Source organism: Martes martes (assembly GCF_963455335.1).
Source record: "Martes martes genome assembly, chromosome: 5".
NCBI lineage: Eukaryota > Metazoa > Chordata > Mammalia > Carnivora > Mustelidae > Martes > Martes martes.
In genome coordinates, this window is record NC_137892.1 from 18,942,135 (window position 1) to 18,969,800 (window position 27,666).

The window sequence follows — 27,666 nt, forward strand, 5'->3', positions numbered from 1 at the left end:
ATAAGTGAATATTTTGAACAGTTCTATGGCAATTAATACAAAATGGACAAACTCCATGAAAAACCCTAATGACCAAAACACATTCAAGAAGGAAAGATAACTAGCTCTCTATCTACCAGGAAAACTACATTTGTAGTGTAAAACTTAAAAAGAAAGAACGAACTCCAGGCAGATGGTTTCTGTTGAGTTCTATCAAATATTTAAGGAAGAAATATACAAACTCCAGAAAATTGAAAAGGCAGGAATACCTCCCATTTCATCCTGTAAAGCCAGCAACATCCTGATACCAGAACTAGACGAAAACATTACAAAACAGAAAACTGTAAACCAGAATCCCTCTTGAACAAAAATGGAAAAATTCTAAAGAAAATTTTAGCAAATGATACCCAACAATATATAAGAAGGCTAATTCATCATGACCAGGTTGTGTTGATCCCAGGAATGCAAGGCTATTTAAACACTAAGAAATTAATTGATATAATTTACCATATTAACAGACAAAAAAAAGAGAAGAAAAGAAAACCATATGTCTCAGTAGATGGAGGAAAAAACACTTGTGAAAATCCAACATTTATTCTTGACTTTAAAACTTTTTTATAAACTAGGCATAAAAGGTAACTTCCTTAAACTGACAAGAGGCATCAATGGAAAACTAGCAGCTCTGCCATCATATGAAATGGTGAGAGATCAGATGCTTCTTTTTAAGATTAGGAACAATAGAAGGATTTGTGCTTCGATGACTTTTATTTCCACATTGTACTACAAGTTCTAACCAGCACAACAAGGAATAAAGAACATAATGAGGGACCCCTGGGTGGCTCAGTTGATTAAGCATCTGTCTTCTGCTCAGGTCATGATCTCACTCTCAGGGTCCTGGGATCAGGTCCTGCATCTGGCTTCCTGCTCATTGGGGAGTCTGCTTCTCCCTCCGCCTGCCACTTCCACTGCTTGTGCGCTTGATCACTCACTCTCTCTGAGAAATAAATAAAATCTTCAATAAATAAATAAATAAATAAAGGTACCCATATCAGAAATGAATAAGTAGGGGCCTCTGGGTGGCTCAGTCGGTTAAGAATCCCACTCTTGATTTCAGCTCATATCATGATCTCGAGGTTTTGAGATCGAGTCCCACGTCAGGCTCCACGCTGGGCAAAGAGCCTGCTTGAGGTTCTCTCTCCCCCTCACCCTCTCTCCCTCCTCTGCTTACTCTCATTTGCTCTCTCTTTAAAAAAAAGAAATGAATAAGTAAAGCAGTTTTCATTCACAAAGGACTTTAACATCTATTTAGAAAATTTGGTGGTGTCTATAAAAAGGCTGCCAGAACTAATAAATGGGCTTAGCAAGGTTGAGAGATATAATACAAAAATCAATTTTATTTCCATACGCGCACTGGATGAGAATTGAATTTTTTTAAGTACCATTTCCATTAGCATCAAACAGAAAATAAACAGGAAATTGCTAGAGATCTGACAAAAGATATGTAAGACCTGTACAGTGAAAACTATAAAATATTGCTGAGAGAAATTAAGAACTAATCAGATGGAGAGATACACAGTGTTCAGGGGAAGACTCAGTGCTAGTTAAATGTCACTTCTCCCCAAGTTGATCTATGCATTTGGTGCAATCAATCCTAATGTAAATCCGAGATAACTTTTTTTATAGAAATTGACAAGCTTCACCTAAAATTCTTATGGGAACACACTGGATCAAGAACAACCAAAAGGATGTTGGAAAGAAGGGGGAAGAAAAGTTGGAGGTGTAACACTGATTTCAAATTTGTTTTTACAAAGCACTATAAGAAATTAATGACTATAAGAAATTAATGAGTGTGATATTTGCTTAGTAATAGATACATGCTACAAAGTAGTGTTCAGACACAAACCCACACATTTATGGGCAAATGGTTTTTGCCAGATGTACAAAGGCAGTTCAGTGGAGAAAGATGAGTTTATGATGCTGGAACAATTGTGTATCATATGCCAAAAACAAACCTGTGCTCAGGACCTCACACCATATACAAAATTACCTCAGTATAGATCAGAGGCCTACGTACAAAACCTAAAACAATAAACCTTCTAGAAAATAGGGGAAAGTCTTATGATCTTGGGATAGACAAAAATTACTTAGATATGACACCAGAGTACAGTCCACAAGTGAAAAATTGATAAACTGCCCATCAAAATTAAGAACTTTTGCCAGAAAGTGAGAGAAAATGTATGCAAAAAGAATGGGATCTAGAATATGTAATATAGGGGCCCCTGTGTGGCTCAGTCTGTGGGTGGCTGAGTCTGGTTGAGTCTCCAGCACTTGATTTCAGCTCAGGTTGTGCCCTTGGGGTCATGAGATTGAGCCCCACATCAGGCTCCCCACTCAATAGGGAGTCTGCTTGAAATTCACTCTCACTCTCCCTGTGTTCCTCCCCCACCAAAATAAATAAATAAATCTTTAAAAAATATATGTAGTATACTGTCAAATCAATAATAAGAGAACATACAACTGCATAGAAAACCAGGCAAAAGATTCAGACAGACACTTCACCAGAGAAAATATGCAGATGGCAAACAAGTACATGAAAAGATGCTCACTGTCATTAGTCATTAGGGAAATGCAAATTTGAGCTACAGTGAGATACCACTACATACCTCTTAGTGATTACAATCAGATGGAAAAGACTGACCACCCAAGTGTTGGTGAGGTTGTGGAGGAAATGGGATTTTCATACACAGCTTGTGGAAACATAAAAATGGCCCACTCACGTTGGAAGACACTTTGGCGGTCTCTTAAAAAGTCAAACACACTACCCTATTGCCAGTCTTCCCTACTGTGTAAAGTATTTGCCCCAGAGAACAGAAAGCGCATGTCCTCACGAAGACTTATACAAGTCAGTAAGGTGGTTTTCAGCTTTATTCATTGCAGCCCAAACCTGGCAAACAATACAAAAGTTCCATCAGTAGGGTAAAAAGATAAATTGCGGTGTATCTGTACAGTGGGATACTACGTAGAGTAAGAAAGCAATGAACTGTTGGCACTTGCAGCAACATAGATTAATCTTAAGATAATTATGCTGAATGAAAGAAACCATATACAAAATAGTACATAGTGTATCATATTTATGTAAAACTCTGAAAAATAGAAAGTACAGTAGCAGAAAGTAGGCGGTGGACAGAAGCCGTGGTGGGAAGAAGGGATTAGGAAGAGGCACAAGGAAATTGGGGAATGATAGATACGGTGTCTTAATGGTAGTCATGGTTTTGTGGGCCATGTCAAAATATCAAATTGTAGGGGCACCCGGGTGGCTCAGTGGGTGAAGCCTCTGCCTTCAGCTCAGGTCATGATCCCAGGGTGTTGGGATTGAGTCCCGCATGGGGTTCTCTGCTCAGCGGAGAGTCTGCTTCTTCCTCTGCCTGCTGCTCTACCTGCTTGTGCTCTCTTTTTCTTTCTCCCTGTCAAATAAGTAAAAGCTTAGAAGTATATATCTAATTGTACACTTTCAATATATGCAGTTTAAGTCAATTCTGTTTCCACAGGCTCAAAAGATACATATATGGTAGAGGAGACTCTCACAGACTAAGAAAATTGAGGGGAACAGCAACCAAATGCAATGTTTGGACTTTGTACCCTGAGTCAAGCCAACTATATAAAAAGATATGTTTGGGGTTCGCCTGGGTGGCCAGTTGGGTGAATGGCCAACTCTCTATTCCGGCTCGGGTCATAATCTCAGGATCATGAGATCAGGTTGGGCTCCACTCTCAGCCATAATAGGGGTGGGGAGAGTCTCTCACTCCCTCTGCCCCTCCCCTCCCCCCACCCACATATGTGTGAGCTTGCGTGGTCTCTCTGTCAGATGAATCTTTTTTAAAAAATAGACATTTTGGGGGTGCCTGGGTGGCTCAGTGGGTCAAGCCTCTGCCTTTAGCTCAGGTCATGATCTCAGGGTCCTGGGATCGAGTCCCGCATCAGGCTCTCTGCTAGGCAGGGAGCCTGCTTCCCCCTCTCTCTCTGCCTGCCTCTCTGCCTACTTGTGACCTCTCTCTGTCAAATAAATAAAATCTTAAAAAAAAAATAGACATTTTTGGGTGCCCAGGTGGCTCAGTTGGTTAACCAACTGCCTTCGGCTCAGCTCGTGATCCTGGAGTCCCGGGATCACGTCCTGCATCGGGATCCCAGCTCCACGGGGAGTCTGCTTCTCCTTCTGACCTCCCCTCTCATGCTCTCTCTCTCTCAAATAAATAAATATATAAGAAAAATAAAAATAGACATTTTTAAGAGAGCTGGGGAAATTATAGTATAGTCTGAGCATTTGATAATGTTGATAAATTATTGTTAATTTTGTTAGATGAGACAGTGGCAGCAAATGAAAGCCCCTATCTATAAGACATAGTGACAGTTTTATGTGTGAAATGCTTTGTGATATGCTTTGAAATCCTCTAGCACAGTAAAGAGGAGGGAATGGATGGAAGGATGGAAAATATTGGTAAAACATTGATCATTGAAGCTGGATGATGGGTAGATACATAGAAGTTTATTAACTTATTTTCTTTTGTTTATTTTTAAATTCCCCTAAAATGTTTATGTTTCTATGATTTTTTTTCATCCTCAGGATATAAAATCCAAGGTCTCCCCTTCTCTTAGCTCCTACCATCCCCCCTCAGGCTCAGCATCTGCCTCTTTTCACCGTTCAAGATCTGCTTGTGTGCAGAGTGACCACCTGTCTCAGCATGCCTGTTTGCACCCACTGTCCCATGTAATTACTGATAGAGCCCTCTGACTCCCAGAACATTCTGTTTTGCACAGTCAGGTATATGCTCATCCTAGCGATATCGAATAATTTCCTTCATAGTCCTGTGCTTCACGCCTATTTATTTTTCTTAGGTTTCCTTTGTCCAGAAGGCCCCTCCTGTCCCTGTGCTTTTCCTGATCAGATTCCTTCCCACTAGTGTTCCACATCTCTGCTCAGGGCTCCTTTCCTCAAGCCTTCCCTGACATCCCTCCTCTGCCCTGGCCCCCCACCCCCACCGTGTTAGGCTACCCCTCTGCACCGCACACCACCCAGGCATCCTCTGCTGTGCAGCACTCAGTCACAGTATCTCCTGGTCTGTCCCCCGATTCACCTGGCATTTCGAGATTCAGGAGCACCGTCTTTCCCCCCTGTGGGTCCTTGGTATCTAGCAATGTCTGGCCAGATGTGGGGTCCATCCAGTCTCTGAGATTCTGTGACTTAACCCTTTCAGACAGCTCACCCCTGGGAAGGTAAATGTACCTTGCTAATAAGCTCACAGAGCATTGTGGTGGTGGAGACGGAAGGAGAGCTTGTGACTGCCTCTCTCCTGCCTCGCTGGGCACCGTGCTGCACCACCGCGGGGGCATTGGAGGCTCAAACTCATCCTTCTGATCATCCCGGAGCCATGAGGGCCGTGCTTGCGGCTCTGACAGGTGCAAGAAGTAGATCTCAGTAACGCTGTGGTATTTCAGAGGTTTATTAAACACAGGGATGCAGCAGTGGTTATGACCCTGGTGTTTTTTCCCCACTATATATACTTTTGAACTATTCAAGGTTCATTCAGTATTCAGGATAATTCAGTAATTCAATTCAGAAAGCTGAATCTATGGGAAAACTGCCAGTTTTTCTCATTTTTTAATTGCTTTTTAGAATCCTTTCCTGTGACGTGACCTAGAAAATGTTACGGGATAACAGGGGCTTTATGCATTTAATGACTTTGAAGTGAACGACGTCATCTAGAGATCTCGCATTAATGTCTGTTTTTCTTTGTAATTGTCATAGCGTCGTCTTGGAGATGCTGCCAAGAAAGCCATCAGCAAATTGACCACCAGAACAGTAAAAAAGGGTGATAAGGTATGGTAGCGAAATAACTTTGACATTATAAAAACAATAAAGTAGTTTCACCTTCGATTTGGTGGGAGAGAACACACCCTAATCATTTGTGTCTCTCTGGGTATACGATCTAGTGCTTCATTTTAGACTGGCCTCCCTTTGAACTCCTACCCTTAGCATGCCTCATTTGGAGGACATACCTAGAGTTTCTGACTTTCCTGGACTTGCAGTGCTCCTCCATTACCAGCTGCACTGGTCTCCTTCCCCTAGCCGTGGTGTCCCACCGCAGCCAAGGATGCCTTCAGGCAGAGCCCTCATGGGTCAGTTGGTGCCCTCGGTGGCCAGGAGTATACATCCTCTTCCCTGTGCTTCCTTTGTGTTTTAGTCCCTCACCAGCTCACCAGAGACCTGGAGCCCCACATCTCCCGGGAGTGTCATTCACAAGGTGCTGCCCAGTGGGCCAGACGGTTGGAAGGAAGCGCCCAGTGTGTCAGGGTTGGGCCCTTGGCGTGGGGAGACTGAGTGAGAAAGCCATTGACTGAGGCCGTGGCTGAGACGGCTCACCAGAGCTGCCTGGTCAGGCCTCGCGTCCCATGGAGCCCACTTCTGCTGCATGAGGACGAAACAGCAGCTTGGGGTTAGAGCCTGCACGCCATGCATTCGGTTATCTAGAGGGAAAAGTTGCACCTCTACAGACATAAGCCCAAAGCTGTTTTCTGCAGCGCACCCAGCTCTCACATTGTGATGAATAGCCCTGGGAGGGTAATTTCAGACAATTCTCCATCCTCTGTAGTTTCTCCACTTTCTCGACTTCACCCGTTTTTATTCCCACCCCCTTGACATGGCTCTGGAGGGTGGAGACCTTTTCAGTGAACACTAAGGGAAGAAACAGGTAAAAACATCGGCAGAAAGTAAAAGCAGCATCAGGACAGCCGCTGTCTAATCCCAGAGGGAATAGTCACCCTCTTGGCCTGGCGGCCTTCAGCTGCCACATCATTTGAAATTCCCCAGAGCTGGTCTAACCTACCCATCCTATGTTGTCCTTCAGGCGAACACCAAACAGTCTTTCCTTATTCACACCAACGCCTCTGCCAAGTTTGCATCTCCTAGACCTACCCAGAGTTGTCCCACTGAGTTTCAGTCCCGGCGGCCATGACACAGCAGGTCATCTCCCCTTTCCTGGCTTATGTTCTGGTAGTGTTCCACTTACACGACAACTCAGGAGAGTCCCTTCCTGGCATGGGTGAGGAAGGAAGCCAGTTAACCTGGGTGGCCGACCACCCGGCTGAGTCCTCCTGAGTGTCCACAAAGACCCAGGATTGGGTCGGGCCATGATTGTTCTCTACCCCAGACCTGTTCTCTACCCCAGCTCCCATCCTTGGGGCTTGGTCTTTTGGGGGCTCACCATCTTTTCTTCCCGCACTCTGATACGTGGTCGGAGGACGACCCACACTGTGGAGGGTGTGCGGGGAAACCCACTGACCCAGAGCCATAATGTCACCGTGGTGGGGCGAGAGGAGGGTGTCCACGGTGATGGTGGGTTTGAATCTTGAAACACAAGTAAAAATTCTGCCTTCTAAGACCCTTCACAAATAGAATTAGCAATAACTATTACAACATAGTTTCAAAACGAGGTAGAGGGGTTTTGGTATCATTTGGGTCAGTGCAGTTAAGCAACAGAAAACGTGAGAAGTGTTGGTAGCTGTTCACTTCCTAATGGTTTGCTCGCCGTGGGTGCCACGGGAAGATGCTCTGCTGGATTGTCTCCCCGTTTCTGTATAGCTTCCATTCCAGCCTGTGACTCTCGTGCCTGTGCTTCTCCTCACAGGAAACAGACCCCGACTTCGATCACTGCGCAGTCTGTATCGAGAGCTACAAGCAGAACGATGTGGTGCGGATTCTCCCCTGCAAGTATGTCCGCGTCCTTTGTTTAAAACAGAGTGCTGCTTGTGGGGCACACACGCCCCCCTCTCAGGATGAGGGTCCCACTGGCTCTCAGCACCTGCTCACCAGGCTCTGGCGGCAGGCGGGGGCGGGGCACCACATTACCCGTGAGGGGGGTAGCAGTCGGCAGGAGCTGTGCGCCTCGGCACACACTGACAGCAGGCCTCCGCTGCTCGTGAGAAACACGGGGAGAACCTTTGGGCACATCATAGCCTAAGACCATAACAGTCAAGAATGTTCAATTCTGGGACTCTAATGGGTTTCAAAAGGAGCCCCTTGCTCCTCTTCCTGTTAAATCCCAGCGCATCACTAGGCCCTCTGGTGAAGGCTCTGTGGTTTTCACTTGTCGCCGGGAACCAAAACTCTAGGACTTGGACCAATCCTTCTGAACCTGGGTTACTCGGACTGGCTGCTGGGCCAGGCCCTCTGCTGGGTGTGCTTGAGGTTACTGTCCTGTGCCAGGGTCCGTGCTTTTCTCCCCGCTGTACCTGAGGGACAGGGACCCTCCTGGTAGATGCCGGGGTCTCATGGTCCAGAAACGGGGGAGTCAAAGTAAAGGTCTGCCTTTACTGCTCCATATATCAGGCCACATTCACTTGTGTGTGGGGTTCTAAATAGAGCAAATGTTCTTTTAGAAGCATGTCGAATGGAAAAAATACAAAGTCGCCTACTGAGAAACCTCAAATCAAAGACTTTAACTCTTCTTTTTCTGCTCCCTTAAAACATAACCACGCTGACCACTTACTAACACAGAACTTGTGAACAAATGAAATAATTGTCAGTGGTTGTCTCCATGAGGCTACCCGTACCATTTTCTTCCCAAAGTCATCGATTTTAAACCTAGAAAGATCCGTGATGGTTTTTTTTTTTTTCTTAATCATAGAACTTAAGAATAATTCCATATGCTAAAACAGAAAACCAGCTTCTAGAATTCAAATCAATCTAGTTTACTTATAAAGGAAAATCTACAAAACTAATGGTACATTTCCTGTAGAAAATTAAATTGCATAATTAGCATATTTCCTTCAGCTGCCATCAGGTATGGTTTAAAACATGAGGCTGTAGGAAATACACATCCAAATACAAACCAGGAAGATCAGTAGGTACAATATAAAGCATTACCCACTCTTAGCTGGTTTTAAACCTGTTTTCACCTGCACAGATCTCTGACACCAGAATCACCAGGAAGAGGCCAAGTCTTTCCTATTTCAGGCCAGGGTCCCTCTCACCCCCCCAGAGGGACCATCTGGACCCAAGAACAAAGGCCTCTGAAGCCAATCGCGGCTCTTACTAGCTTGAGAGTGTCTTCCTCAGGGGGGCCTCGGCCAAAAATAGACTACTCTGGAAGCTTGCTCACCCTCCTCCCCGCCTCCTGAGCACTGGCTGTTCCAAAGTCATCCTTCGTTCTCCTTTCTCTTAACTTAATCCAGTGCTTTCCAAACCAGACGGTGTGTCGGAATCCATGGGGAGTGTTCAGAAAAACACATCCCAGAGCCTGGGCCTGTGGCTCGTAATAGTCACCTGAGCAACACTCCACAGTGTGCCCCTCCGTCCCGGGCCTCGCCCTTCTGTGGCTGCGGTCTGCTTTTGGATGTTAGAATTCTGGCAAACTTAACGACGTTTCTCTGTGCTCGCTGTCAGGGCACTGCGTCCTCGGTGGGTTGTGTTCCATTGCTGGATCCTTGTCTGACGCTCTGCTCGAGTCCCCCTTCTGCTCTGGGGCCGGGTGCTCTCCATTACACGTACTCCTGAAGCCTCAGCAAGTGGTAGCCTTCTCTGCTCGGCACAGCCGTTTACCTCACTGAAATGGTACTGATAGCAGGATTCTCAGGTATAGGAAAAATTAACCTTGCACGTCGAGCAACGTTCTGTGGGACCGGAATCGACAGCTTCCCACCCAGAGCAAGGTTTCTGAGCCTTGCTACTGTTGACCTTTGGGACCACATGATCCTTTGGGATCCTCTGCGGTCGAGGGTGGGGCGGCTGACCTGTGCATCACAGGATCTTTAACGGTGTCCCTGGCTGCCCCCCCCCCCCGCCCCCGAGAGGCCCGCAGCAGCCCGTACACACAGTCGAGGCAACCACTTACATAGAGGGTGGCCTCGGCCAGATCTCCATCTTCACTTCACATCTTCCCCACACATCTGGTTTCTGGGGGACCCCCTCTAGGATACTTACAAATGAATTTGGGCTGTGGGTTGCTACCTCCTTTCTTCCCTCTGCCTGGGACATCCTGCCCTTCCTCTTTTGTCTGTAGGGCTTTGGAACAGAGCAGAAGGGTGACTCTGCTACCTCTCCCTTGAGCTCTCATGCCCGGCAGTGCTGGCGCCTCCCTGCCTCCCATGGGACTCTCTCTGCCCCCTGCCCCCCCACCCTCGCTGGGCCTGGAGTGCTGCCCAGAGCACCCGTCTCTTTCTCTGGTTGGCTCTCCTTGTTCATTCTCCTTTAAACACCGTGGCTCCTGCCTTTGTTCCTCACTCTGGCCAGATAGCTTCCCCCGCAGCTTCACGGACAAAGTTGTGGTTGTTTGACCCCAAAATTCCCTCCGCTTCCCGGCCTCAAGCTTTCGGTGCACCTGCCTCCCCAGCCAGCCTTGCAGTGTCCCTTCCCATCAGGATGGCGGCGGGCTCCTTTTGTTCTGACACACTCTTTCCACCTCAGCCTCCCCGTGCCCAGGGGACCTTACTCTGCTGACTCTCTGCCCCTGCCAGTTTTCGTTCTTTCGGTCTGTACGCCGACATTTCATCATATTCAAGCCCGTCCTATGCCATTGTCATAAGCCATTGCTAAACACTGTCCTGCGCCTCCTCCCTTCACAGCCAGACTTTGGGAAGGAGCTGTGCTCACTCTCCCTTCTTCACTTGAGTAAGGAACCAAGGAAAGCCCAGGTGCCTTTGTTTCTGTCTGTCCTTAATTTTTAACAAGCTTCTCTGCAGACTGAACTTAGACCTCCTATCTAGAGAGAGCAGAGCTCATGGATTGCTGCCTTTTTGCTGCATGACCTTTCTTTTTCCTCTTCCGTCACATTAATTTACTGTGGACAGATGGCTCTTGGCCTCGTTTGGGGGCCTCCTGCTTGTGTCTGTTGATTACAGCTGATCATCCTTGGAAGTTAGCCAGCACGTCTTAGAAACTATCACCTTATTTAGACCTCTTATTTAAAGGTCAGCCACAACATTCTTTTCGTAGTTAAAAATACTTTTCAGAAGCCGAGGGCCATCGCTCGGATCACCATGTGTCCAGGATGCCACATAGGGAGCCTAAAAGGGGTCCATCCTCTGGCCGCTGCGTCAGGCATCGCGGGCGTATCCCCGCCTCGAGGGAGAGCCTGTTCCAGCAGTGTCTGCTGCCAGCCCGGCAAGGGGGAAGAGTTCTCATCTCTGACCTTTCATAATTCTGGATCCCTCTATATTTGCCAGGCTCTTGCATGGCACCAAGAGGAGCTGGGAAAACCACTCAGCTCAAGTGCACCCTCCTCTCCCCACCTCCGGCCATCGCTCTGCCCTCTCCAATTTGTGAGGTGCGCAGGAAGTAGGAAAGGGGAGGGCGCCCTACTACTGGTTTCACTCAGCATTCTGTACCCCAGAGCATTTCTTGCAGGAATAAAGAGCTTTTTTCCCGAAGTTCTGATCTGCTTGTTCTTTCCACGTTTCACTGGTCCTCAGCGCATTGCCTGCTCTCACGTGTACTCTGACTGCTCGAGTCTTTTATCACAGTGGGAAGGGCTTCTCTGGCTGGCCCCAGGAGCCACCCACTGAGGTGACCGTGGGGGCCTGGGGTACACCTGCGAGCTAGTCAGACATCGCTGGTGCTGGGCGTGCCGGCACCAGAGGCCTGCACACACGTTCTGACCACTTGTTGGGCTAGTGTGGGAAACGTTAACATGACTTCGGCTGAGCGCGTGTTTAATGGTACCTTGCATTTGCACGCCGCTGGGGGTTTTTTAAGTATTGTAGACAGCTCGTCACTTGCCGCTCCAAACGGCGCGTGCCTTCGCCTCTTGGCCTGGCAGCTCCACGCGGACACAGCCAGGAGGCGGGCTCAGACTGTGGCGGCAGAAAGTGTGTCTGGGAGGAATGGGGGGGCCACCGCCGAGCTTCGTGCAGCAGTGACGCAAGAGGGGAAGGGGATGGGTGAGGAGGGCAAGAAGGAGCACAGGGCAGTTACCCACCAAGATAGCAGCAGTGGCCCTGAGGAGGCAGGGGGTCTGCATCAGAGGACCCGTGAGTGAACAGGGAAGCTGCCGGGCCGTTTTCAGAGGAGAGGGGCATGCGTGGGAGCCAGGCTGACAACCTCCGCATCTCCCCCCAGGCGAGGTGCGGGAACCGGGCTCTCAGGGACTCTGTCGAAGGAGGGAGTGGGTAGGTGGCCGACTGGGGTTGGGGTGGTCAACAGGAGAAACACAGGGTACACACACAGTCACAAGGAAAAGATTTTTTTAGTTTAAGGAAAAAAACTTAATTTCTTCAGATTTGGGGCCAGCTAGGGAAGGGAGACATTCTGAGTTTCTCCTTGGAGACCCAGTGAGTTGCAGTTGTCCATTACTGTACTGCACGGGGGAATGGAGGGACAGTCCTTTACATCGACAAACCTCAAAGGGACAGTTTAAAACCCCAACATAGGGAAAACCCATGTATAACTAAAGTTAAGGAACAGATAAACAAAGAACACTCAACTCATGCAGCTTTAAAAATTAAATGTGGGATTATACCATCTTTTTCTGAACAACCAGTAATAGAAATGAAAGGCAGTAGGCTAAGAAAAAAAGAAAAGTGAAAATGCTAATGATGGGGAGCCAGGAGAGCAAACCACCATTTGCCCCCAGGCTGCAGCTACTTGCTGAAACCAGGGTCTCTGCAAACAACTAATGCCAGTGGCCCCATCACAGGTCACACAGCCTCTTCTCTCCCGTCACCTGCCAACCACCCAAAGTACATCATCCGCCCCACATGAAGCTGGCCTCCATCGCCTGTCCCACTAACCAACCCGGCACTAGCCAGACCCTCAGAGGTCTATAGGTCAGAAGTTAGGCAGATGCACCCTTGTGAGGTGGAGGATCCTGTCACTTAGTCGACCTAAAGGGGTCTGTATCCCCAGAAAGATTAGAAGCCTTATGCTAGCCTTTACCAGACTACAGTGAACTCTGGCACAGTTGACAGCTGCTGGGGTATGGGGCCCTGCAGGCAGGAGCCCTTCCCCCCACCCCCTCAGCCCCTCCCCACAACCCCAAGCACACTCCTACGAGGATACCGGAACAAGAAGTGGATGTGCTTTGTGTGTACTAAATGAATTTCGGGCTCACCTATGGTTTGATGACTTTTGCCCCTTGAGTAAAAACCTGCAGGTTTAAATAAAAGCCTACCGGGACAAGGAAGTTCTGGTTCACTGCACTGATAAATTCAGCCTTCGAGATCTTTATTCTTACCCAAAGAAGTGAGGGCAAAGTCACCAAGTATCAGTAGGTGGGTGCGGATCCAGTGTTGAGGTTGAAGCTGTAAGCATGCATGTTTCTTCCAAATCCCAGGTAAAGCAGCAAGATGTTTAGACCCCTTCCTTTATTTGATGAAAACTGCATTTTTAAGCAGCTGCATATAATTATAAGCCACATATAAATTACAGATTCACAAACTTGTAAAGGCTTTCCATCTGATATCTTTCTTGAAATTTCTTTTATCTTATCTTGAGACTCCAAGTATAGTTCCTCCGAGGTACCCAGGCTATGTGTCCTGGCAGCCTCCTGTTTCCCTCTCTGACCAGGACTCTGGGGCCTCATTTTAGCTTCTACCAGCTGCCATGGGGAGTCCTTGAACTTGAGAAGTGATTGCCACAGCTCCCTCAAAGTCTCTCCCTTCCACAAGGCACAGGTCCGTTTTCTAAGAATGCAAGACTCTGACTGCTTTTCCATCACAAGGAAGTGATGGAAATCACCCATCCTCTCTCTCTCCCCTTCACATTTCCACTGAAAACTGTTGGCTCAGTGTCACCGTATTCCTAGGCACCCAAAACACTCCTAACCACCTCATAACTTTCACATTTAAAACATTGCCTAGAAGTCTTCTTAAATAATGTTATAAATGACATGGAAACCAAGTTCCATGAATAATTCATGGTTGTGCAGAAAACTTTTCATTCAACCCTTGGTTCGTACCTTCTTCAGTTTCCCTTCTACTCTGGCTGTTAGGTATAAAGCATAACTGATTGATAAGGTATAGTTTGTTCCATTCTTAAGAAAATCCTGTTTCTTCAAATGCTAGAATAAAAAGACTGAACTGCCAAATACCACTTGCCAGTTTACAGCATATAGATTGGGGTCAGGAGGTTTTCTGCCAGCTGTATTTTAATACCTCCCCAATATTTTTCTCTTAGGACTTGCCAATATTTCCAAAAGGAGGGAGAAACAGACTAACTAAAAATTCTGTTTCTGGGTCCAATATTTCCAAAAGGAGGGAGAAACAGACTAACTAAAAATTCTGTTTCTGGGTCTAATATAATCCATGATACAACTCTCCATTTTTTGTGTTTTGTTTTTATAGGCATGTTTTCCACAAGTCCTGCGTGGATCCCTGGCTTAGTGAACATTGTACCTGTCCAATGTGCAAACTTAATATTTTGAAGGCCCTGGGAATTGTGGTATGTTTCCTGTTTTGTCACTCCTTTTGTGTGGTGGTGTCTGCATATGAGCCAGCATGGGACAGGTGGGTGGTTAAGTCCCCCGAGAGAGCACAGGCTTTCTCTGCCACACGGCCGTTCTTCCACATTCTTAGAGTCCAGCCCGTCTTGGGGAACTCCCAGAAGAGAAGATAAAGACCTGAACTAGTCCACTCGGAAGCCATTGGGTGGTAGAAATGCGGGGAAGAATGGCAGCAGAGAGAGGGATGGGGTTTGCTTTCATTACAGGGTTTTTTGGGGGGGTTTTTGTTTGTTTTGTTTTGTTATTAAGGGCTAGAAATAGAGACTTTTGACTTTGGTCCTGTAGTAAATTTTTTCCTCATTCAGCATCTTATAAAACTATGTCATCACTTAAGTTTCGTTCTCTTGAACCTGGCTTCGCTCCCTGGGGCGTTGGGTCAGCTACAGACTGTGAAGGTGGGTGGTGAGCACCTGGCAAGGCCTTTGGTCCAAGGCCACACAGTACTTCATTCAGCTCTGGCCAGGCGGGTCAGCACTGACTCACCAAGGACCTTGGGAGACTTCCTCCAGGTTGCCCTGGAGGACATATCTGTCCAAAATTAACGCCCCTTAGAGGAAAATAAAATACTTGCTGGTCTCAAGAAAGAGTGGATGAATGATTTCCTTGTGGAACCAGAAGTTTAGTGTGTCCAGCAGATGAGTTGCTCATTTTAGCTTTGCAACCCAAAGCCCGACTGAGAAGTCCCACGTGAAATATGCCATTGGTCAACACCCGAGTGGTCCAGGTGGGCAGTGTGGCTCCTCCCAGCTCCAGAGACCACGTCACTGACATAGTTGAACATAGGGTTACTCTTCCTCAGAACCGCTGACACTGGACCAGATAATTCCATCGGGGTGGGGGGCATCCTGTGCCCCGTAGAGTGTCCCCCGCATCCTTGGCGGCTCCCAAAGGCTAGTAGTCACAGTCACTCACCAGTCACACAGTCCGAATGTCTCCAGACTTGGGGAACAGTCACCACCCCCCCGTGGGAAGTGTTTAGCATAGAGCATCCGCCCTGATATCTGGTGTGTGGCAGATGTTTCCAGAAGTATTAACTTCGCCTCTTTTGGTTGGTGTGGTTGGTTTGCCTTCAGTCCTGTTCTTTGAAGTACAGACACATCTCCCTTTTGTTTTTAAAGAACATCCTTCTGGAGTCTACTACAAGCTATCATAATTTTAAATCTAAAAGCCATAGTAAACCTCTTCTGACTGGGTATCATTCTAAGCATTTTCCTCTGGCTGTGGGGCAATCTAGAGCAGTTCCTCTACCCAGGAAGCCGGTGCTGTGGGTCTGGTTGGCTGTAACTTCTCCATTCTTGAGCTTCTCTCCGCCATCCTTCCCCACTCTGCTTCCAGTGCTGTCTGCCGGAGCTGAAGGCTGCCGGGGAATCAGATAGCCATCTTGCTACCTCAGGAGACTTCGCACCCATTTTTTAGTGGGTAGGCTTTGGCTCAGGGCAGCTCTGTACCTCTCCTTCAGGGCCAGATGCTTCGATTTTGAAACCAGTGGTTTACCCACAGCTCAAAGGTCTTTTTACCGTCGATCTGCTCTTGGTCGTGTGCTTTCCTTGTGTCTAAAGGTAGAAGACATTTAAAAACTGACTGCCAAGCGGGGCATTTCAGAGAAGTTAGTAGGAGGAAAGCAGTATTCGATGTTCTCTGCCCTCCCTCAGCATTACTGGAAGACCCAGAGTGAGGCGTTTTCCTGTCTGTCAGCTAGCTGTGTCCGCCAGAGCTTGTCATCTCTTCGTGAGGCTCAAGTGTCCAGTTTTCTCAGCTCTCCCGTGGATTTTGGTTTCCTTTGTATCATGTTTAGGGGGAAATCATCTGTTTCTTTTAAAGGAAAACTCTTGGGTGAGAAAAGGTAAATGGGGAAAGAAATGAGAGGAAGTCACATGGAAAAAAAATCTTTAAGTCTTTCAGCAGAGTGTCAGACATTTAGAATTTTGTCAGAGATTTCCTATGCTTCTAAGTACTCTTAATCTGGGAATGTTTTGCAGCCAAATTTGCCATGTACTGATAACGTAGCATTTGACATGGAAAGGCTCACCAGAACCCAGGCTGTTAACCGAAGATCAGCCCTAGGCGACCTCGCCAGCGACAACTCTCTTGGCCTCGAGCCACTTCGAACTTCGGGGATCTCACCTCTTCCTCAGGACGGGGAGCTCACTCCCAGAACGGGAGAGATCAACATTGCAGTAACAAGTAAGTGGGGCCCTGTACCCAGGCACAGGGCAGGTTTGCTGCTGCGGCTTGGTATATGTTGACTGCTCCAGACGGCAGAGGAGGCAGTCACCCAGGCCAGGGAGTTAGTCTGTAACGGAGGAAGTGACAGATACTGCTGTTGAAACGGGTATTTGGGAAGACAGACCTTTCCTTGTAATAAGGAGCTTGTGGATTTGTGTGTACTAAGTCAGAACAGCTGCCGTCTGACAAGTTGTCTCGGTAGCTCTACAGACACCTGCTTTGATGACTGCCTTGCCCATGGGCGTTGGAAACGGTCACACTGGGATGCGACGCAGGGTGTCACGTGTGGTGTCACCAGCCGCAAGCACCAGGCTGCAGGCGGCTTAGTGCAAAGCCAGGGCGGAATCTGAACACAGAAGTGAACAGCTCCAGGGGAGTTGAGACATCCTGTTGCTGCTCACTTCACTTTATGAAGTCTGGTGTCTTGGCACTTCCCTCTTTGGGGTCATTGTATCTGGGGTGGGAAAAAGCCAAACGGGGATGTGCTTTTAAAAATGCTCTCACTAGCTTTGCGCAGTGGCAGTATCGTAGCCAATGAGGTTTATCCGAGGCACGATTATTGCTAATTGAAAAACGCTCTCACTAGGCTGGAACGTCTTGCGGGGTGAAGTGTTGCCGAGAAGAGACGTAGTGCTCCGAGTGTGTCGATGGCCAAGGCTGAAGGACAGTGTGCATGGGCCGGCCGGCGTGTGTGTGTGTGGGCCCTCTGGGCATTCACCCTGTAACAAGCCAGCTGTCCCCTTCAGTTCCATCCTCTACGTGGTCTGTCCATCTAACCGCCTCTCTCCGCGCTCCTTGTCACCACTGTGGTGCTGCCTTCCCCAGTGCGTGCTGTCGCTTGCTGTCGCTTCCAGCCCTAAGCCCCGCGAGGCTGCGGCGGGGAGAAAGCCGTCACAAAGGATTTTTCCTCCATGTAGTAAGGCATGTGCAGGCTGCTCAATTGCAGTGCACATGTTTCCCACCGACCAGAGATTAGTAGTCATGAACAGTGTCCCATCTTTTATTCTATCATTTGTCTAAACTCAAGGAGACTTCATTCAGTTATAAAACAAGGAAAAGTATTCTTCGATGCAGTTTGACTCATTTCCTACCACGTCTCAGCGATTTGTTTTAACAGCTTTTCATGTTTTCAGGTTTTAGGGGGTAGATTTTAAAAAACTGATCCAATAGCAATAAAGGAAACAGGTTATTTGTTTATCAATGAGTTTTTGTAGGCTCTTCATTGATCGACATTTATTGAGCACCTACTACTACATTAAGTTCTGATCCCATTATATTTTATGCCGAAATGCCCTTTCAAAATCTTACATTTTGATGATAAAAAAAAAAGTTACTTCGTGTATCAAATGAATCACCTTTAGTAGAATCGACACATGTTAATCAATTCATGTGGTTAAATGAACCCAAAGCAACCTCACCTTTTCCCTCAAAGTTCTGTAGTGTCCCAGCATCCACTGTGCAAGGCACTGTGCTAAGTACCCAGTGGGGTGGGCAGGGCTGACCAGGGGCCCGGCTGCTGCCAGTATGCCCCTGGGCCCACAGGGGAATATTGTGGTCGCGCCTGCTTCTTTTTGGTTACTAGTTTTTATAACCTAAATGCCATGGGTCTGTGGATGGTCTGTTCAGAATGCAGAAACACGGAACTTGCAGCTCTAAAACTCAGTCTACTTATCACGTATAAAGGTCTCTGAGAAGAAAGAAAGAAAGAAAGAAAGAAAGAAAGAAAGAACACCGGGTGAAGCTTCTTGAGCCCGATGACTAGTCATCTCTTAATTTTTTCAAATGCCAGTGTCCATTTTTCCTAACTTAAAATCCACGCAGGTAAAGATGGCCAATTTGGTATCAGTTCTTAAATGTTCTTTTTTTTACTTAAAACCTTATAAATTCACTGTACTCATGAGGAATTTATAATCCAGGAAGCAGTGGCAGCACTACTACCAAAAAAGAAACAGTTTGCTAAGCATTTTAATACTATAAAACAAGATGGCTGATGCTCATAGAACAAACTCATCGTCCTGGAGCCCTGAAGGGCAATTCTTAACCTTTTGAAGATCACCACCTTTAAAATCCAATGAAAATACCAGAACCTTTTTCTAGAAAAATTCCTAGGAACTCATAGCTTTGCATATCTGTGGGACTGGTGGACACCAGATTGAGAACATGAGTGTTACATGCTCTGCTTTCGCGTGTAAACATTGGGCATTCCAAGGCCGAGTGTCTTCCAGCTGCCCCACGGCCGATACAGAGGGGCTTTGCTGTGAGCCACTTTGTTAAACTGGCCCCGGGTAGCATAGACTCTAGGAAATGTTCTGTAGTTAACACTTACTAGGATTGGTTCACAAGTTATTTTGGAGGTTTTCAGTTAAAGAATGTTTGTGGAACATTATCTTGACAGCATGGGCTTGAAGAGAAGGGAGAACATTAACTGACTTCCTGGATCTAGAAGGAGGCTGGCTGAAAACTCTAGAGTTCTGTGTACCAGAGATTTTCAACCCTCTGATGGGCCGGCTTTCTGGTGAGTCACCTGCTTGACACAGCCAGAGCCGCTTCCCGCCGGTGGGGGTGGGAAAGGCAGTCCTTTCCAGGAGACACCAGTAAGGTGTCCTTTTTACATAAAGGCTGTAAGTAAGCCCAAGCCCAGGAGAAAAGAAAGACCAGAAGACCAGCCTGCGGACTGCGTGGAGTGCCCCCAAGACTTCTGGGACCCCTACTCCGTATTTATAAGCCTTCCGCTAAGAATGAGTGACACAACCATGCAGAAGTGACAGAACGAAGAAGGAAAGGTTATAGAAGTGTGGCTAAGTCCACTGTGCTGTCATGTAAAGCAGCGATTTAAAAATCTCTGTCCACGTGCGATCTGCTAGACCTGTTTTTCCTGCACGCTTTTCGGTGGCCACACCCCTCGCAGACGTCAGGACCTTAACTGGAAGAACTGTCCGGGCCACGCTTTCCTTTCTCCCTTGCAGCTCTCACCATTACCTCCACTAACCTTCTCCAGTTAGCAGCTCTCTGGCAAACCTCCTCCTGCTTCACTTCCTTGGGCCAGTCTTGGCTTACACCTCCGTTGACGTCTGCTTCGTTGCATTTGAGGGAAATGTTGACATCGATTTGACTTAAGCCTTCTCCCCAGAGTGATTTCCTCCCTTTCCTTTGTCAACAGAAGAATGGTTTATTATTGCCAGTTTTGGCCTCCTCAGTGCTCTCACACTCTGCTACATGATCATCAGAGCCACAGCTAGCTTGAATGCTAATGAGTAAGTAACAAATTATTTTTTGGATTGCATGTGCCAGATGACCCCAAGAAAACTTGTAATTTTCATAAAGCTGGTGAAAATTGGCTTCCACCAGTTGCGTAGTGATCCTGATGATATCATACCTAGCAGAGTAAGGTATTTTGTGACTATGTACTTGTAGTCAGGATGCGGATCGGCAGGTCACCTTGCTCAGCAACAAGAGCTCCCGGGAGGAAAGATCTAGGGGCTTTCACTAGCCACAGCATAGATGACAGCAGCTGTGTGATGCAGACGACCAAGGACGCCCGTACACTCACGGGATGTCAAGAAGGTCCATGTCCTGATCATTGGCAGGAATAGGCCCAGCAGACTTTACCCGGATTCTTACATATGTAGCTTTTGACGGAACACTGGCACCCTGACCTGGGGTCGAGGGACAGTGACGTGGATGTGTAGCCTGCAAGAAAGAAGCAATCAGCAAGACCCGCTGTTTCCAGATATTGGGAAGACTGTCAGGGGGAGAAAAAAAAAAGTGTCAACTATATTTCAGTGGGCAAAATGAAGACCAGAGGGCAGGGGACGGGAAGGCGGATTTCATCTCAGGGAAAGGAAGACCCACCTGTCAGCCAGGCCCCCGCACCAGGGAGACAGTTTGCCATGGGGAGTGCTCAGGACGAGACATGTTACCTGTCAGGGCTGCTGGAGGTCAGAGGTTTTGAGGCGAAACTGGGCTAGCTGACTGTCGAGGTCCGTTTTGATCCAGCAGTATTCTGGGAGCTGCTTTCCACGGGGGTAAGATGCAGGAAAGGTTTTTGGTTTTGTTTGTTTTGTTTTTAATTTAGGTCATTTACTGTAAGGTATTATTGAGTCCTTTCTTCTACCAGTATTTGTGAAAACTTATCGGAGGTAAAAGTGTCCCTGGGACACAGCCCAGATACAGACCTGAATTAGCACCACTGGAATTCATGTGCTCGCCACACGCACTTATGTCCTGGCATTTTGACAGATTAGTAATAACCGGCCAAGCCCCTGTAATTGATTTAATTGAATGCTCCTTGCCCAGCTGTGGAAACAAATGGGCAAGTAACCCCCACTTACAGTGACATGATTTTATTATCTCTAACCTGACCTGTTGACTAGATACTTGTAAGAAGTGCCCTTAGGCATCCCTGCCCCTAGCTCACGTTGGGAGGATGCCGTGGTCGGTTGCCATCCTCCAGCCTGCAGGTGTGTGCTCTCGGCTGCTCCTCCAACAGGTCAGCCCACCTGATGCAGGCTGACTTCAGCTTAGCACAGTGTTCACTGCTCAGATCCCAGAGTTAAACGTAACCTGGGTTTGACTCCCTGCTCTTCCATTGTCTGCTTGGGAGGCCTGGGCAGCTGTATTTCTCGGGAAGCTCATTATAGTCCTGCAGAAAACAAGAATAACAGCAGGGCGACGTCATAGGTATTACAAAGTAGCATATAAAGTGCTTAGCACAGTGCCTGGTACATAGTAAGTGCTCAGTAAATGTTAGCTTAGCAGTTCCACTGAGAATCTTCCGGGGTCCTGGGAACGAGATGACCGTCTCCCTGCCTTTATCATTCGGCAAATGAATTTAATTTTCTTCCAGGAAATAATACTGAATCACAGGAGCTCCGTGAGTCCTGTGATTCGGCCCTCCGTTTGGAAGGAAATACTGATTTTGCCTGCAGTCACCTCTTTCGCTTCCTCTCACGGTGACCCCATCAGCTAGCTAATGGTGTAAGCCCTCTCCTTAAGACTTTCGCAGATGAGCAAAAACCAGTCACAGCGGATAAAGGCACTCCGGGCACTTGTAGAGAACTATTAAGGGACCTCACAGTTGCCTTGGTGCCACCCAGGACCTGCCAGAGGCTCGAGTCACACATCAGTCAGATGGTTTAGAGAAAGCTCAGTAGACGTGTTACCTTGTAGAAATCAAAGTCCCTGGGCCGTGATAGTTCGGTTCCATGCGTAAATGGCTGTATGGCTCAGTCTCAGCGTCCATCTCTAGATCCGTTTCTGAGGCCAGCCCTTCTCCCAGTAGCCTTTGCAGAGGGTTGATACCGAAGTTGTCCATCCAAATACTATTTCTGTGCCTTCAGTCAGAACTCTGAAGGACGATTTTCATGATCCCATGGAGAGAGAGAGAGAGAGTGTGTGCGCGTGTGCGTGTGTGGACACACATGGATGCATGAAAGAACGGTCACCAAGATATGAATAGTGATTATCTTAATTTAGTAAGATTTTGGGTGATGTTTTTCTTTCCTATTGTGCTTTTATGGGTTGGCTTTTTTATGTAACATGAATTACTTAATATTTTAAAGGGCCTCTTAATTGTGGAGGATAAAAGAAAGACAGTAGTCACTCTTACTCAGTGTCTCCTTCCCAAGAATGTTGATGAAAAATTCCTAGGTCATTTTAATTCCACAGAAATGTTTATATAAGCAAGTAAATTTATAATTAATCTTCATTAATGAATTCTTTGAAATCTGTCTTACTTCCCTTTTTGTCTTTACCAAAAACTTATAGTCAAAATGAGATTGTCTTTTCAGTTGAATTGCTGTTCTGATTTTCTAGGTGACCTCATCCATGAGTGAGATAGTCTTCTGTATGAGTAGAGCCCGTCTTTTCCCATGTGAGCAATTTATCCTGGAAGTTGATAGCAAAATTCACTCCCCACATTACCTCCCATCCTGGTTTACTCTTCTGTCAGCAATACCCTGAACTTGTGTATTGTGACTGCAGCAGGACCTTGACCCACTCCAGTCCCTGGTGAAAGCCAGTGGGCAGGAGGCAGCAGTGTGGGCCCCATGTGAGGGCAGACGTGGGGAGGCCAGGCGAGCCGGCCTGGCTTTGGCGTGGGCGCTGCTGCCCCGCCGCGGGGTAGAGGCTCAGCTGCCTCCCTCACCACACTCTGCACCCGCGCCGTTACCCAGGGCTTGACCTGACACTGGTGCCTGATGGGAAGTCACTCCCCTCCCAGTGTGTCGAAATACTATTAAAATACTCACCGTGACTAATTGTGCTTTAATTTTTTAACAGGCCAAACAACTCTAGTGAATGTTGAGGCTTTGCAAATATAAATAGGAAAGTAGTCAAAGAAGCAGATATATGCAAGGTAGATTTATTTATTGTCTTCTCATACCCCATTTCTTAGTACCTCAGTAGGCAGTGTTAGCGAACTTCAGTTCCCAAAGGAGGTTTGTTGCTCTACCTCATCATTCAGAAAACCTCATTAGGTCCCAGCGTTTATCAGCTTCCAGTCATATCAGTCGATTTTCCCCTCAATGTAAGAAAAGTGTATGTTTTCGTTGTTGTTATCTGAGGCACAAGTTGTGAGACAAGGAAGAGGATGTAGGATTTTGAGCTGAACGGGAGGATCGGCTGGGTATCCTCCACCGTGTCCTTTCTCAGTTCCTAGATTCTGATTCCTAGAACTCATGCCTGAGGATCTGCCCGGGAGTGTAACCCAGACATTCAAGATCCAAAACCGTCTCAGCAGGAGGAAATGAACCTGATGTGGTTCACGTACAGTAACCGGAACAAACATAAAATCCCGCAGCGTAACCCGAGGCCGGGAGCCTAGCTCTACCCCAGGTCAGAGCCGTCCCCACCAGTGTGCCTGGTGAGCCAGCTGCCCCAAGGCAGAGCGATAGAGACTCATGAGCTCGGTCAGAGGAATGGGTGTGTCTATTTTACTCTCTGTTCGGTATTTCTGAATTGTTCTGTTCACACTCTCTTTTTTTTTTTTTTAAGATTTATTTATTTTGGAGAGAATGAGCAGACGAGGGGCAGAAGGAGAGGGAGGGAGAGAATTTCAGACAGACACCCTGACGCAGGGCTCAATCTCACAACCCTGAGATCATGACCTGAGCCGAAACCAAGAGTCAGGTGCTCAACCAGCTGAGTCACCCCAGGTGCTCACACTCTTAAGAAGAACGCTGGTGTATTTCAGTATAAAAGGATCTGAAAATTTTGATGTCTTGGGGATGCTTGGCTTAGAAGAGAGGAGTTGAGGATGATGTGAGGGTTGTCTCCAAGTATTTAAAGGGCCCCCAAAGGTGACAAGAACAGCTCCTGTTCACTGAACACCTCCCATGCAGGGTCCTGGGCGACACCCAGCAGAGTCCTGTGGGGACCAGCCAATGCAGGCAGAGGGTGGGCTTACGTGGGGTTCGGGAGCTCTGGGGCACCCGCAGGAAAGTAGAGCGCCGCCAAAGACTAAGAAGAGCTTCATGCCAGTTGGCAGGGCCCGTATGCGACTGGGGTGTCCTGAAAGCTAGGACGTTGCTAGGACCTAATGCAGACAGAAACGAGCTGCAGGGCTGGCGCTGTTTGGAGGGAGACCCCACAGCCTGTGGGGGATAAGAGTCTCCTTCCAGTTCTGAGAGCCCTTCTTCGGTTGTCTGTCCTGAAGGGTCCTTTCCTTGGATGGATCCGCACCCGATGGGAGGGGTCGCGTGCCCTGGTGGCTGGCTGCCTCTTTTAGAACCTTAAGTATCAGGACCAGTGACTTTAAACTTTTTTTTTTCTTTTTCTTACCACCTGCTGCTATAAGAACCGCATTTTACATTGTGGGACCCGTATCCGCACGTGTGTAACTGGAACAGGTTTCACGGACGTTTTCCTCAGCATGTGCAATGTCCGCTGATCTTTTCTCTGCACCTGGTTGTTAAGGCGCTTGGGACCCCACGTTGCTCTCAGGGTCCAGTAACAGGCGGCAGGCTGCGGTTTGAGAAACAGACCTAAAACCTGAATTTCTGGTTCTCAACTGAGTACTTCTGGCTTCCACCGGCACCCATGGCGGATTGTTTATTTTTTCCAAGGCGGCCTTCATGTAGCAATGCCAGCGAAGATTTGAACTTGCCCCCATATCCTCTTCTTTCTGTTAGTACTGACTTCTCCTTTTAGTCACTCGGAGCATAAGATATATACACAAAATAACCCGGGGGCCAGAGGCTCTGGGGGATCCCCTGAGAAACACCCTAGGAAGAAGGGCTTGTGGTTCAAGCCTGTGTTTCTGGGCCTACCTCTTTACGCTGCTTATCTGTGACTGCTCCAGAGAGACATTTGAAGGAGATAGCTGGCTTTCTGGAAATGTGAACCTTGATGGGACTTCTGCTCTGTCTCCATAGTGGTCATTTCTGGTTTTCACAAGTACCTTTAATCTTGTGGGTGCATTAGTTTATAGTTCCTTAGAAGAACAGCCAAATAAATTAGGTATAAAAATCTTGGTTCACCCATTCAAAGTTCTGACCTCTAATATCTGATTTCTCTGAGGAAGTTTTATAAAATCAGTGTGTGATCTTCAGCAGAGCTGCAGTGAACAGTCAGGTCCAGAGCTCTGTGAGGAGTGGTAAGTGGCCTTTCTGCGGCTCATTCAGTGTCCCCAGCACCCCCAGGCACCAGGCCTCGCCCTACAGGGGTGCTGTGGGGCAGGGCTGTCCTGCACGGGGCTCAGGCTTATGGCGCCCACTGAAGGGACAGGAGAGCCTGCAGACAGGGCACAGCCACTCGCGGTCACGTAGAGGTCACAGAACTGCCACTGTGGCCCAGGGGAGTCGTCAGGGGCTTCCTGGAGGAGGTGACTCAGGAACCAGGCTGGGCATAATTAGGGCACAAAGAGGAAAAAGTAGAGCAGAGTCAGGGAGTTGTGGGTTTGATGTGTCTGCTGGAAGTGGTGGTGTTGGTAGGCCGACTGCAGAATTTGGACTGGGTTCTTGTAAATAGCAGGCAGTGTGTCAGGCTTTTCAGCAAAAAGAGGATCTCTGTGGCTGAGAAGTCGCTCTGGCTTGTAGAGACTGGAGGCAGGAAGATGGGTGAGGTGAAATACTGAGCTAAAGGAGGAAGTCATGAGGAGGAGAGGAAATCAAGAAGTGCTGGAGAGTGGAGCGATGACCAGAGATGAAGAGGTCAGGAACGCAGATGTGGAACTGGGCAGAGAAGAGAGAAGAGAAAGCACCGCTAAAGACCTGAATTGGGAACCAAAGAAGTGAACCAGCTGTGCAAGGCTTCGGGGAGCTAGGGCAGTCCCACAGAGCCAGGCTGAGGGGAGCAGCGTTAGCCCAAGACCCCAGGTTCCATCAGGCTCCCGACTGAGGGACGTGCGCGCACGCAGTCTGGGCGAGTCCACTGAGAGGGCCCTCCCCACTGGAAGCCTGTCCTCTGCAGAATTCGTTTCACAGTAAAGACTGACATTCTTGTTTGGGGCATATATGGGGGATTCTGTTGCAAAGACACAGACCTAGATTTCAGGACACACAGCCCCGAGAACATACATCAAACCAGGAAAAGTTGTAAATGATGCGGTAACTGTCCCCTTATTGCTAAACAAGATGCTGTTAGCCTGGGCTTTTCCCCGCAGTCCCGCTGGGAGTACACACACACGTGTAAGGTGACCGAGCCACTTGACCACACATCTGAAGCTGCTGAGTTCAGGGAAGTGCCAGGAGCTGACTGGCTTTATCCAGCGGGGCTGGGAAGGCATTGGGGACAGCCCAAGGCCACCCTTCAGTGAAGATCACTTTCTCTGTTATTTTAAAATATTGGCAACTCTCCTTTAACTAATTCTTGACCTCTGTCTTTTTTTTTTCCTTTCACTCCACAGGGTAGAGTGGTTTTGAAGAAGAAAAAAAAACTGCTTTCTGACTGATTGCCTTGAAGGAAAAAAGAACCTATTTTTGTGCATCATTTACCAATCATGCCACACAAGCGTTTATTTTTAGTACATTTTATTTTTTCATAAAATTGCTAATGCCAAAGCTTTGTATTAAAATAAATAAATAATAAAATAAAAAAAGACCATGCTGTCGAGTGTTATTGACCCACTCATGTCCCGAAGGCCGACCTGCAGATCACATATACCCGATTTCGTGTGCATGTGTTCCAGAGAAAGAATGTGCTCACGAGTCCCCCCAGAAGGAACAGTGACACTGTTGGCATTTTCACACGGTCCCGACCGCACCCCAGTGAGACTGGAGCGTGGGCACGTCCTTCGCGGTAATGCCTGCCCAGACCCTCGGTGGGGTTCCTCCGTCTCCCTTTCTTCAGAGTCAGTGTCCTCTCTGAGACTGTTACTCCTTCGTCAGCCCCACAGCAGCAAGGACATTCAGCCATGTCGTTCGCCACCGCATCCCTTGTGCCTGGTAGAGTGCTTTTGCACATAGTAAGTGCTCAATAAATATTGGTGGGATGAAGGAATGAGTCTAAGGAAAATTTTCCAGAATACACACTGATTAATAATAAATTACATCTGTCCAAGATGGGTTTCCACCTGGTTTGTACAGTATTCTTTAAAAAAAAACAAAACAAAAAACCCAGCAAATTCTAAAAAGCTGGAAAAGAGCAATTTTACGAATGTAAATGAAATATTTTTGCTGTATTTTTGAGGAAAATGTTGAAATGTTTTATGTTCTGTTGAATTCTGTGCTTGAGGGGTTATCCGTATGTGTGAACATTTTGAGCAATGAACTCTCCACCTTTTACTTCAGGATCTCTGAGAGATGAGAATTTATTGCCACTGGTAATGGGTTCACTAACCCCAGTCATTCTCCAGTCAGTAGGGGGTGAAGGTTTTTATCTTTCGATTCACATGCCATAAAAATTAACCCTTGTAAAGGATAAGCCATTTCAGTGGTTTTTAGTATATTCACAATGTAGTGCAACCATCTGTCTAATTCCAGAACATTTGCATCACCCCCAAAAGAAGAAGCCCTATACCCAAGAGCAGTAACCT

The 27,666-nt window shown here is 47.4% G+C and overlaps 1 protein-coding gene across 2 annotated transcripts in view; it reads left to right on the forward strand.

Moving 5' to 3' along the window:
- RNF130 (ring finger protein 130) overlaps nt 1–26,702 on the forward strand; it is a 103,214-nt gene extending 76,512 nt beyond the window's left edge. Inside the window, exons 4-9 of one of the 2 annotated variants that reach the window (XM_080803727.1) lie at nt 5,783–5,854; nt 7,662–7,744; nt 14,311–14,407; nt 16,448–16,652; nt 19,855–19,948; nt 26,539–26,702. In XM_080803727.1, coding sequence (XP_080659853.1) covers nt 5,783–5,854; nt 7,662–7,744; nt 14,311–14,407; nt 16,448–16,652; nt 19,855–19,948; nt 26,539–26,554 — 567 coding nt within the window. In that variant the 3' untranslated portion in view covers nt 26,555–26,702. The remainder of the gene's footprint in view (nt 1–5,782; nt 5,855–7,661; nt 7,745–14,310; nt 14,408–16,447; nt 16,653–19,854; nt 19,949–26,538) is intronic. The other variant, XM_080803726.1, reaches the window with a different exon arrangement.
- Nucleotides 26,703–27,666: the final 964 nt, after the last annotated feature.